The 12,102-nt window shown below is 40.4% G+C and overlaps 1 protein-coding gene across 1 annotated transcript; it reads right to left on the bottom strand.

The window, feature by feature from the left end:
- Positions 1-289: 289 nt before the first annotated feature.
- Positions 290-8,460, bottom strand: ttr (transthyretin (prealbumin, amyloidosis type I)). Its single transcript, XM_011619960.2, has 4 exons — positions 8,310-8,460; positions 7,162-7,298; positions 6,941-7,076; positions 290-1,156 (listed from the first exon to the last, which is right to left on the bottom strand). The coding sequence occupies exons 1-4, from the start codon at positions 8,370-8,372 to the stop codon at positions 1,049-1,051; spliced, it is 444 nt and encodes a 147-aa protein (XP_011618262.2). The 5' UTR covers positions 8,373-8,460; the 3' UTR covers positions 290-1,048.
- Between the last annotated feature and the right edge of the window lie 3,642 nt (positions 8,461-12,102).

The raw sequence follows: 12,102 nt of genomic DNA, 5'->3' as shown, positions 1-12,102 counted from the left end.
AAAACTCCAAAATTAATAAAACTGAATAAATTCAGTCATGTGATCGTCACATTTCCACACTAGAGTCGAACCTTCATGTAGCGTCCCCCCGACCCCCCCCGCTCACGCTTCCATCGCCACCTCAGGAGCATCACACCTGTCTGCAGCCTCCTCAGAGCCACACATGCAGCATGGGCACAGTCAGATGTCTCTGTCACCACTCAACACACTGATGCAGCTCTGAACTTTGTCAGTCCTCAAAACCAGCCTGTGCAGAGAGCCCTAGGTGCACCATGAGCAGGCCGTCACATAGACATTAACAGGGTTTATTGTATTTAGGATGTTTTCTCATGTGTAGAAAACTGCCACATTTAATCAGTTCAAAAGAGTCATTTGTGTCCACAAATTGTACAGAATTGAATATTTACAGGGTCTGTTACTGTAGATGGATCAGAGTAGTTATTAAACAAGAGAAGAAACCAAAGTGTGGGAGACTTGGTCTTCTGCTCAGGACTACTGAGCGAAGGGAACAGGTCAGCCACAGTCACTGATGAAGGGGATCATATTAGCGACAAAAGATCTGATTTTTGTCGATGTTGTAACATGTTAGTAAGATGTTAGTTCCTGCATCCCCAGAGTGAGAAGCTGTAACTGAAAGCTGGCTGTTGCATTTGTAGCTACACTGTGACTGAGGGTCAGTCATTCGGCTGAAGGTGTGTGAGCGGTCCAGAAGACATGGAACCTCTAACGATTTCTTTGAATAATATCTGTTCTGTTGTCCAACTACTGAAATATTTGATATGACATACAGATTCAGCCTGATAATCAACTGTTGTTTTTTAAAGTTATTTTTGTTTTGATCAATGAAGGTAAAATAAAAGCATCATTGCCATATTCTGGAGGTCAAACCTGATGTGTGCCTCTTTGTTCTTGAGCTGAACTGATGCTCAGCAGAGTCTGCATCGAATACAGGAGGTGATGAGAACCGATGCATCTGTTGGTCCTGATCATTTCTGTACATAAAAATGTGGATTATATGTTGCTGAAGAGTGGATATCCACAGGTGAGGTCAGTGTTGAACGTCTGTGACCAGAGCTGTGGTGGTGAACGAGTATGGACTCAGCAGCATGGCCAACGTGTAGTGACGATGGCCTTCAGAGTGAGCTTCAAAGACAACCTGAACACAAAGAGGATGGATCAGCACACATCTGGGCAACAGGGAGAACTTCCTTTACAGTATAAAGGAAAAAACAAAATGGAGTTATTTGGACTTCAAAATGTCAATGACTTCTAAAACAATATGCATCTTTAAAAGTTTTGAAAAGATTCAGTTTAGAACATTGTGGAGTTTAAATATTTTAGAAAAAGAATGATTTTAAAACATCAATATGAAGTTTTAGAACATCAATATGGAGATTTTCTAACAATGTGGAGGTTTACAAAATCAATATGGAGTTTTAGAACATTATTATGAGGTTTTAGGACATCATTATGGATGCTTTGAACATTAATGTGAATTTTAAAACATCAATATGATGTTTTAGAACATCAATATGAAGTTCTAGAACATTAATGTGGAGAGAGAAGATGGTTACATAGAGCCAACTGATTCACTTTGGTGATCCCTTAAGGGAAAAGCCCAAAGAAGAACATTAATATGGAGTTTTAGAACACCAATATGAAGTTTGACATCAATATGGAGTTTTAGAAAATAAATATGGAGTTTCAGAACATCAAAGTGGAGTTCTGTAACTTCTGTGGACTTTTAAAACATCAATATTGTTTTAGAACATCAATATGGAGGTTTAAAACATCCATTTGAAGCTTTAGGACATCAATGTGAAGTTGTGGAACATTAATGTGGAGTGTGAAAATGTCAATATGTTATTGTTATTTCAACACTCCACCTCAATGTTACAGACTTCCATTTTGATGTTTTAAAATGTCACAAAAAAATCAATATGGAGTTTGGAACGTTGATGTGGAGTTTTAAAACATCAAAATGGAAGTCTGTAACAATAATGTGGAGTGTTGAAACATCAATAACATTGATATGAAGTTTTAGAACATTATTTTGGAGTTTTGGAAATTTATTTAGAGCTTTGGGAAATTAATGTGGTGATTTAATACGTCAATGTGGAATTTTAGAACATCAATATGGAGATTTGGATCACTTAAGTAGAGTTTTGTTACATTAATGTGACATTTCAAAACATCAATTGAGCGCTTTAGACCATCAATATGTAGTTCTAAAACATTAATATTTAGATTTGGAACATTAATATGGGGTTATAAAATATTAATATGCAGTTTGATTCTGTTCATAACTTTTATGGACACGAGTGAGGGAAGAATGGAGCAGGAGATCGGTGCGGCGTCCGCAGTAATGTGGACTCTGCACCGATCCGTTGTGGTGAAGAGAGAGCTGAGCCAAAAGGCGGAGCTCTCGATTTACCGGTCGATCTTTATTCCTACCCTCACCAATGGTCATGAGCTTTGGGTAATGACCGAAACAACAAGATAACAGGTACAAGCGGCCGAAATGAGCTTCCTCCGTAGGGGGGCTGGGCTCTCCCTTAGAGATATGGTGAGAAGCTCTGCCATCCGGGAGGAGCTCGGAGTAGAGCCGCTGCTCCTCCGCGTTGAGAGGAGCCAGATGAGGTGGCTTGGGCATCTGGTTAGGATGCCCCCTGGACGCATCCCTGGTGAGGTGTTCGGGGCATGTCCCTCCGGTAGGAGGCCCCCGGGGAGACCCAGGACACGTTGGAGAGACTATGTCTCTCAACTGGTCTGGGAACGCCTGGGAATCCCCCCGGATGAGCTGGAAGAAGTAGCTGGGGAGAGGGAAGTCTGGGCTTCTCTTCTTAGGCTGCTGCCCCCGCGACCCGACCCCGGATAAGCGGTAGAGGATGGATGGATGGAATATTAATGTGGAGTTTTAAAACATCAATTTAGAGCTTTTAACATCAATATGACATTTTTAAATATCAATCTGGATTTTAAGCACATCAATATGGACATTTAAAACATGAATGTGAACTTTTAAAACAATATTGTTCAATAATATAGAGTTCTGGATAATTAATTTGAAGTGTTAAAACATCATTTGGAAGTTTAACAACATCAACATGTAGTTTTTGAACATTAATGTGGGTTTCAAACATCAATAAGGAGTTCTAGAACATAAAGATGAAGTTTTAGAACATCACTATGGAGTTCTGAATTATCAATGTGGAGTTATACAACATCACGTAGACTAGTGTTATTTCTTGTGTCGTTTTTCTGCCCCCCTTTCTGTATTCATCGACAAGTATTGCCGCCTTCAGAGCTGCATACTGACCTCCGACCCCGCTGACCCACTCAACCTGACCCTACCGGCAACCTACTTTACTAAATATAATGTATTTCTGTATGTACTCTGTGGACTATGTGTGCCTATTCTCTCCTCTACCTCTGCTCTCGTCTCCCCTCGTCTCCCCTCGTCTCCCCTCGTCTCGTCTCGTCTCGTCTCCTCTCCTCTCCTCTCCTCTCCTCTCCTCTCCTCTCCTCTCCTCTCCTCTCCTCTCCTCTCCTCTCCTCTCTACCCAGCCGGCCATCAGCAGGAGGGTCCCCCTACATGAGCCTGGTCCTGCTCAAGGTTTCTTCCTGTTAAAGGGGAGTTTTTCCTTGCCACTGTTGCTTGTTTGGGGTTAGGCCCTGGGATTCTGGAAAGCGCCTAGAAACAATTTTGTAAAAGACGCGATATAAATAAAAATTGATTGATTGATTGATTCTGAATTATCAATGTGGAGTTATACAACATTTATATGTATGAAGATTTTAAACATCAATATGAAGTTTTAGAACATTAATATGGAGTTTTAAAACATCAATGTTGAGTTCTGGAACATTAATGATCAGCCCAATAGACCGCTCCGCTCTCAGAATGCTGATCTATTTGTGGTTCCCAGAGTTTCTAGGAGTAGAATGGGGGGCCGAGCATTAGCTATGCTGTTATAGGCCAAGGCTGCCGGAAACATGATCACCTGACAGGCCTCTGTCACCCCACTGGGTCATGGTTTCCTCTCCTCTCCTTTCCTCCTCCTCATTAAGCAAACTAGTTATGCTGATTCCTGTGTAGTTCCCCCCCCCCCCCACCGCCTTCGGAGCTGCATGATGACCTCCGGCCCCGCTGACCCGTTGTATAAATAGTGTATTTTTGTGTGTGTTTCTGTGCTCTGTGCCTCTCCTCTCCTCTCCTCTCCTCTCCTCTCCTCTCCTCTCCTCTCCTCTCCTCTCCTCTCCTCTCCTCTCCTCTCCCCCCTCCCTCTCCTCTCCCTCTCCTCTCCCTCTCCTCTTCCTTCTCCTCTCCTCTCCTCTCCTCTCCTCTCCTCTCCTCTCCTCTCCTCTCCTCTCCTCTCTCTTTACCCAGCCGGCCATCAGCAGGAGGTTCCCCCTACATGAGCCTGGTCCTGCTCAAGGTTTCTTCCCGTTAAAGGGGAGTTTTTCCTTGCCACTGTTGCTTGTCTGGGGTTAGGCCCTGGGATTCTGGAAAGCGCCTTGAAACAATTTTGATTGTATAAGACGCTATATAAATAAAGATTGATTTGATTTGATTTGATTTGATTTGATTTAATGTGATGTTAAAACATCAAAATTTTAGAACTTCAAAATAAAGTTTTACAACATCAATGTGGAGTTTTTGTTGGGGTTCTGGGTTGTGTCTATCTTTGTCGTGCAGGGGGTGGAATGGAGCACAACTGGGTGCAGCTGGCACTGCAGGCAATTTACATCTTGATGCCTATTTAAGCAGGTTGTGCCTGCCTGTTAGTGCCAGGGTGTCTGTTCGTCTTGCAGGGTGTCTGTTCGTGTAGTGCCGTGTCTGTTTGTCTCCCTCTTTGTGTGTTGGTGCCGCTCCTGCTCCCTGTGCCCTGGAGGGCTGCTCCTGCTCCCTGCACCCTGGAGGGCCGCGTCTGTTCCCTGGGTGCTATGCAGTCCTGGAGGGCTGCTCTCGTGTTTCTTGTGTGCCCCCTCCTCCTGTAAATAAAACCTGTTGCCCATTTTACCACTGTGTCCTGGCCTGCGTTCGGGTCCTGTTCAACCCTCGTTTTAAAACATAACAATGGTGTTTTGGAACATCGATGTCGAGTATTAAAACATCCATATGGAGTTATGAAACATGAAGTTTTAGAAAATCAATATGAAGGAGATTTGGAACATTACTGTGGAGTTTTAAAACATCACTTTGGAGCTATAAAACATCAATATCACATTTTCAAATATCAATCTGCAGTTTTATAACATCAATATGGATTAGAACATGAATATAAACTTTTAAAAAAATATTGTTATACTTCAATACTCAAGAGTTCTGGAAAATTAATTTGGAGTGTTAAAACTTTAAAAGTTTAACAAAATCGACATGTGGTTTTCAAACATGAATAAGAAGTTCTACAACATCAATATGAAGTTCTAGAACATCACTGTGGAGTTTTAAAACATCAATGTGAAGTTTTATAAAATCGATATGGAGATTTGGAACACTATTGTGGAATTTGAAAACATCAATTTGGAGTTTCAAAACATCAACTTGGAATTTCAAAACATCCTGAAGAAGTTTTAGAACAACAATATGAAGTTCTGGAACATCACTATGGAGTTTTGAAGCATCAATGTGGAGTTTTGGAACATGAATATGGAGTCATAAAATATCAATGTCGACTTTTAAATGTGGAGTTATACAACATCAATATGTATGATGTTTTTAAACATCAATATGAAGTTTGACATCAATATATGAAGTTTTAGAACATTAATATGAAGTTTTGAAACATCAATTCTGAGTTCTGGAACATCACATTAATGTTCATCAAAATACATTTTTAATGAACATCAAAATAAAGTTTTGGAACTTAAATATAAAGTTTTACAACATAAATGTGGAGTATTAAAACTTCCATATGGAGTTATAAAACCGCAACATGAAGTTTTAGGAAATCAATATAAAGGTTTAAATCGTCAATATGGAGTTTTTGAACATTAATGTGGGGTTTTAGAACATCAATATTGAACTTTGGATCATTAAAGGAGAGTTTAGAAACAATAATGTGTTCTGGAACATTTATTTGATGTTTTAAAACATTAATTTTGAGTTTTATACCATCAATATAGGGTTCTAAAACATCAATGTGAAGTTTGGAACATCAATATGAAGGTCTAGAATATCACTTTGGAGTTTTACGACATCAATGTTAAGATTTGGAACATTATTTTGGAGTTATAAAATAATAATGTGGAGTTTTAGAACATCAATATGGATGTTTAGAACATTAACATGGAGTTTCAAAACATCAACATCATGTTTTAGAATATGAATATGGAGATTTGGAACATTAATGTGGAGTTTTAAAACAATATTGTTATATTTCATTACTATAGAGTTCTGGAAAATTAATTTGGAGTGTTAAAACATCACTAGGAAGTCTAACAACATCAACATGTAGTTTTTGAACATTTATGTGGTTTTCAAACATCAAAAAATTGCTTAGAATCAATATGATGTTTTAGAAATCTAATAGAACAATAATTTGGAGTTTTAGAACATTCATGTGGACTATTAAAACATCAATATGAAGTTTAGGAACATTAGTGTGGAATTTTGGACCATTAGTGTGGCGTAGTATTTGTTACTATATCATCTGATTTCAATGTGATGTTGACAAGTTAAACACTGGATTATAGTTTAGTCTCTGCTGCGTGTGACCTTTTACATTATGCTGTGACCTTAGGGTTAAAAAGACATAAGTAAAGTGAAAACAGGAGAGTAGAATCCAATCCATCAGGTCAACATTCATACTTTAGAGGATGATTCAAACATCAATGAGACTCATGCCTGCACATTAGCAGCCGCTAAATTATAAAAGTTTTTTGTTTATGAAAATTGTATTTAAAATTGTGCTCAACCTGAGACATGAATACTTACATTAGTCACTTCATGAAACGGTACACTTCCCTCATTCTTCCAGTAAGACTTGGTGTCAAAGTCCACCCGGTACACCCCTGGGAGGAACTTTTGCTCTGTGATCAGGTTGTGGATCTCCCCGCTTGCATCAGTCATTCTGTTGGAAAGAGCAGCAGAATCTCTACAACATTTCTAGACTTTGAACAGATGTTGAGAGCGAAGGCTAATTAACGAGCTGATACCCATTTGCGACCTGTGTCCATCCCCCATCAGCTGTCCTTTGATACAAGTTGAGTACCATTGGCCCGGCCGGAGTCCCCTTTACAGCATCCAGGATTTTCACTGTCACGGGGCACTTGGTGTCTGAACCCCCATGAGCCTGTCCCAGGAAAAACCAAGAAGACAGAACACTTCATGTCTAAGAGCTAATACACTAAGTGATCATTTGGCTCTTGTTAAACAGGAAGACTTTTGTTTATGTTGATTTTTGATATGAAATCAGTGCCACCATCCAGATAGAGACCTGTAAAAAGTTGGTCCCATCTGATCTATTATAGCAAATTGCGTCTGTAGTTGACAGTGATAGAGAGAGGATGTTGTTCTCTTGTTATTCATTTGAGGTCAATGTGTCCAAAGCTGACAAAGTAGGATCAGAGCAACAGGATCCAGTGGAATCCTCCTATGAATAAAACACCTTCCATGAGTCCATCTCAACAATGCTCTGGGTGTGTGGGTTTATTCCTGGGACTGAGATGTCAACAGCAGGTCACTGAACTGATCTGTGTGTACAGATTAATAAGTGCACATGAGGTCTGATACAACTGGATTTCAACATCTGATCTGTTATCAAGCAAATTACACCAGCACAAATGATGTGAAATAGAATTCAACCTTTTAAATTTGACCTGATATCACACATGTAAATGAATAAACACCAAAGCATTAATAATGAAGTTATTGGTGTAAACTTTCATTTTAAAAGCTCACATATAGCTTCCTCAGAGTGGAGACGTCTGTTTAGTTTGTACAAGAGAGTACACAGTTGTGGACCTCTGACCAGCAGGAACTTTGTTCCAAAGGCCAGAAAATCTCTCTCACAAGCCAGGATCCAGTTCTAATGAGAGGCAAATAATCTCACTTGCAATATTAATTCTACCACAAAACATGTGTCCAGCGCTTTTCAGGGGATTTTCAGGTTCTTCGAGTTAACATTAAAAAAACGTGTTATTTTTGAGTCATGGATGCTTTCACCTTTGATGTTACGCTGCAATACAGACAGAACAATTATTATTCCCCAATTTGTCGTCACCATGTGATTTTGTTCACTTGTGTTGAGGAGACGCAGAACATGGTGAGGTTAGACTGAACAGCAGGTAGAGCAGACACTGACCGTGAGGATGGGGGCAGCATGGCAGAGCAGCGCCACAGAGGCTAGCAGCAGCAGTTGAAGCATGATCAGCACGGACTGATGGACGCCACAAGTTCATTTGTGAGTGTGACAGTCCAATGCCTCTTATAACAGCAGCACTCTTCGGTCACAGCACACGTCAGGATCTGGATAATGAATAACCCAGGAACATATCATAGATTCATTATGTACAAAACGGCCTCAGAGTTCAGCAGATATATCCACATTGTTCAGTGTTTTTGTGGAGAAAGTACAATTAATGAATCAGTTTAGAACACACAGGAATCATACATTCAGGTCTGATACACTATTTATGGGCTATAAATCTAAAAACTCAAAAAAATGAACTCTTCTACATTGTCCCTTTGCTGGAAACAGAAACTGCAGCGTAATACTAGATTAAACACCAATACATTTAGACTAAACCATGAGATAGATAGATAGATAGATAGATAGATAGATAGATAGATAGATAGATAGATAGATAGATAGATAGATAGCCATATATGGACCATATATAATCTGTTATATAACTGGATTTAGCATTATAATGGTAGCAGAAGGTTTGAAAATTATATTTACATTCCTAAGTCAGGTTTCCAAAGACAAACCATCAACTTTATTCATTTTAGTTGACTATTGTATGACTAAACCAGAACAATCCAAATGTAAGTACTAGTGTTTGAAATTGCACATGGACGCACACAAAAATATACTATTTATACAGCGGGGCCGGAGGTCGTCATGCAGCTCCGAAGGCGGCGATACCTGTAAATGAATAAAGAAGGGGGGAGCAGAAAAACTACACAGAAATCAGCATAACTAGTCTGCTTGATGAGAGGAAAGGAGAGGAGAGGAGAGGAAACCATGACCCAGTGGGGGGGTGACAGAGGCCTCTCAGGTGATCATGTTTCCGAACCCCGGCAGCCTTGGCCTATAACAGCACAGCTAAGATGTAAACCTAATGATTAGACGACCCCCTAAGTATGATAATTTGTCTATCTATGATAGTAACTGGAACTACACAATTAGTAACAATAAGCTTTTTCAAAGAGGTAGGTTTTAAGTCTCATCTTAAAAGTAGCGATAGAGTCAGCCTCCCGTACCTGGACAGGGAGCTGGTTCCATAGCAGGGGGGCCTGGTAGCTAAATGCTCGGCCCCCCATTATACTCCAAGAGACTCTGGGAACCACAAGTAGACCAGCATTCTGAGAGCGGAGCGGTTTATTGGGCTGGTAAGGTGTCACTAGCTCCTCCAGGTAGGATGGAACTCGGCCTCTGAGGACCTTGTAGGTCAAAAGAAGGGTTTTAAAAATTATTCTAAATTTAACGGGCAGCCAATGAAGAGACGCCAGTACAGGAGTAATGTGATCTCTTTTGTCAATACCTGTCAGAACTCTGGCTGCAGCATTTTGGATCAGCTGGAGGCTTCTTAAAGAGTTGTTTGGACACCCTGTTAATAAAGAATTACAATAGTCCAGCCTAGAAGTAACAAATGCATGGACTAACTTTTCAGCATCATGCCTCGTTAGTAGCTTCCTGATCTTTGTGATGTTTCTCAGATGAAAAAGGCACTTCTAGAGGCTATTTTAATGTGTGAGTTAAAGGAGAGATTTTGATCAAAAATTACTCCTAGATTCCTCACAGAGAGACTAGATGTTAATAAGATACCATCTAGAGTGATCATGTGATCTAATCTATCCCTGAGAGGTTCAGGACCAAACACCATGACCTCAGTTTTTCCTGAGTTAGGGGGAGGAAATTTGAAGACATCCAGGACTTTAAGACAGGTCTGAAGCTTCACTAACTTCTCTGTCTCCTCTGGTTTCATGGATAAATAAAGCTGAGTGTCATCAGCATAACAATGAAAATGTATCCCATGCTGCCAAATAATGTTCCCTAAGGGAAGCATGTACAAGGTGAAAAGGATTGGTCCAGGTACAGAACCTTGAGGAACTCCATGGCTAACCCTACTGTATGAGGAGGAAACACCAGGGACACGAGCAAACTGGTATCTATCAGATAGATACGATCTAAACCAGTCTAGTGCTGTCCCTTTAATCCCAATCACATGTTCCAGTCTCTGTAACAGGATGCTGTGATTAACTGTATCAAAAGCAGCACTGAGGGCCAACAGAACCAGCATAGAAACCATTCCATGATCTAAAGCTGTAAGAAGATCATTAGTAACTTTAAGAAGTGCTGTTTCTGTGCTGTGATGAGCTCTAAAGCCTGACTGAAACATCTCAAACAGGTTGTTTCTCTGCAGTTGCTCCAGTAACTGAATCACCACAACCTTCTCAAGAACTTTAGAGATAAACGGAATGTTGGATATCGGCCTGTAATTTGCTAAGACATCAGGATCCAGTGATGTTTTTTTAAGCAACTGCTTAATCACTGCCACCTTGTAGGACCGGGGTACATAACCTGTCACTAAAGAACAATTGATCTGGTCCAGGATAGAGCTGCCTATCAATGGTAAAACATCCTTCAACAGGTGTGTTGGGATGGGATCTAAAAGACACGTGGTGGACTTGGATTTCTGAATTAGCGATGACGCCTCAGAAAATTATATAGGGCTGAAGGAGTTTAAGGGCTCGTTGGAGACCCTGTATGTTCCCACAGTCAGCACATCTGGTGATGGTCCAGTTGATGGCCTGGTTAGCTTTTTCTCTGATAGCTAGAACTTTATCAGTGAAGAAGCTCATGAAGTCTTCACCACTAAGGGAAGAGGGGATACGTGGATCTAAAACACTGTGATTCTTGGTTAATTTGGCCATAGTGCTAAAAAGAAACCTGGGGTTGTTCTTATTTTCCTCAATTACAAAAGAAAAATAAGCTGTTCTAGCCTTACGGAGGGCCTTTTTGTAAACTGCCAGACAGTCCAGGCTACATGATAGCTATCTATTTCACAAGAATGCCACTTCCTTTCTAGTCTGCATGCTTGAGGGTCCTGGTATGTGAATTATACCAGGGGGCACACCTCTGATTTACTATTTTCTTTTTCAGGGGGGCAACAGAATCAAGCGTGATTCTCAGTGATGTTGCTGCACCTTCAGCAATAGAGTCAACCTCAGCAGGGCTAAGATTATAATGACTGATCCCTGGGGAAACACACAGTGGTCCTGGGATCAACGCAGGGATTGCTTCCTTAAACTTAGCTACAGCATTATCTGAAAGACATCTGCTATAGTAAGACTGTGTTCTGAGGATAGAAGAATCCTTAATAATAAATGTAAAAGTGATCAATGAATGATCTGACAGAAGGAGGTTCTGAGGGAACACTGACACATTTTCAACCTCAACACCATAAGTCAGAACTAGATCTAAGGTGTGGTTGAAGCTATGAGTTGGTTGGTTTATCTGCTGGAGGAAACCAACTGACTCAAGCAATGAAATTAAGCCATTTCTGAAGCTGTCATTTACAACGTCTACATGGATATTAAAGTCTCCAATGATAATGACTTTGTCCGTTCTAAGGACCAAGTCAGATAAGAAGTCAGAGAGCTCAGATAGGAACGCTGAATGTGGCCCAGCAGGGGGCAGATATACAACTACAAACAAAAGTGGCTTTTCTGCCTTCCAGTTCAGATGGGTGATGCCAAGAGTCAGGCTTTCAAATGAACTGGAATCATATTTTGGTCTAGGATTAATTAATAACTTGGAGTAATAGATTACTGCCACTCCCCCTCCTCGACCAGTAACACGAGGAATATGATAATTAAGATGGGTAGGAGGAGTAGATTCATTTAAGCTAACATACTCCTCCTCCTGA

Source organism: Takifugu rubripes, chromosome 20 (assembly GCF_901000725.2).
Source record: "Takifugu rubripes chromosome 20, fTakRub1.2, whole genome shotgun sequence".
In the NCBI taxonomy this organism is placed as follows: Eukaryota; Metazoa; Chordata; class Actinopteri; order Tetraodontiformes; family Tetraodontidae; genus Takifugu; species Takifugu rubripes.
Note: the sequence above shows the minus strand (reverse complement) of the source record. Positions and strands in the feature narration are given on the sequence as shown.

What these genes read in the sequence shown, in the direction of transcription:
- ttr (XM_011619960.2), bottom strand. Translation starts at nt 8,372, where the DNA reads ATGCTTCAACTGCTGCTGCTAGCCTCTGTGGCGCTGCTCTGCCATGCT. An exon ending in ATGCTGCCCCCATCCTCACG is followed by an intron (nt 7,299 to 8,309) that starts GTCAGTGTCTGC and finishes TTCCTGGGACAG; the next exon opens with GCTCATGGGGGTTCAGACAC. An exon ending in TGGACACAGGTCGCAAATGG is followed by an intron (nt 7,077 to 7,161) that starts GTATCAGCTCGT and finishes TCTTTCCAACAG; the next exon opens with AATGACTGATGCAAGCGGGG.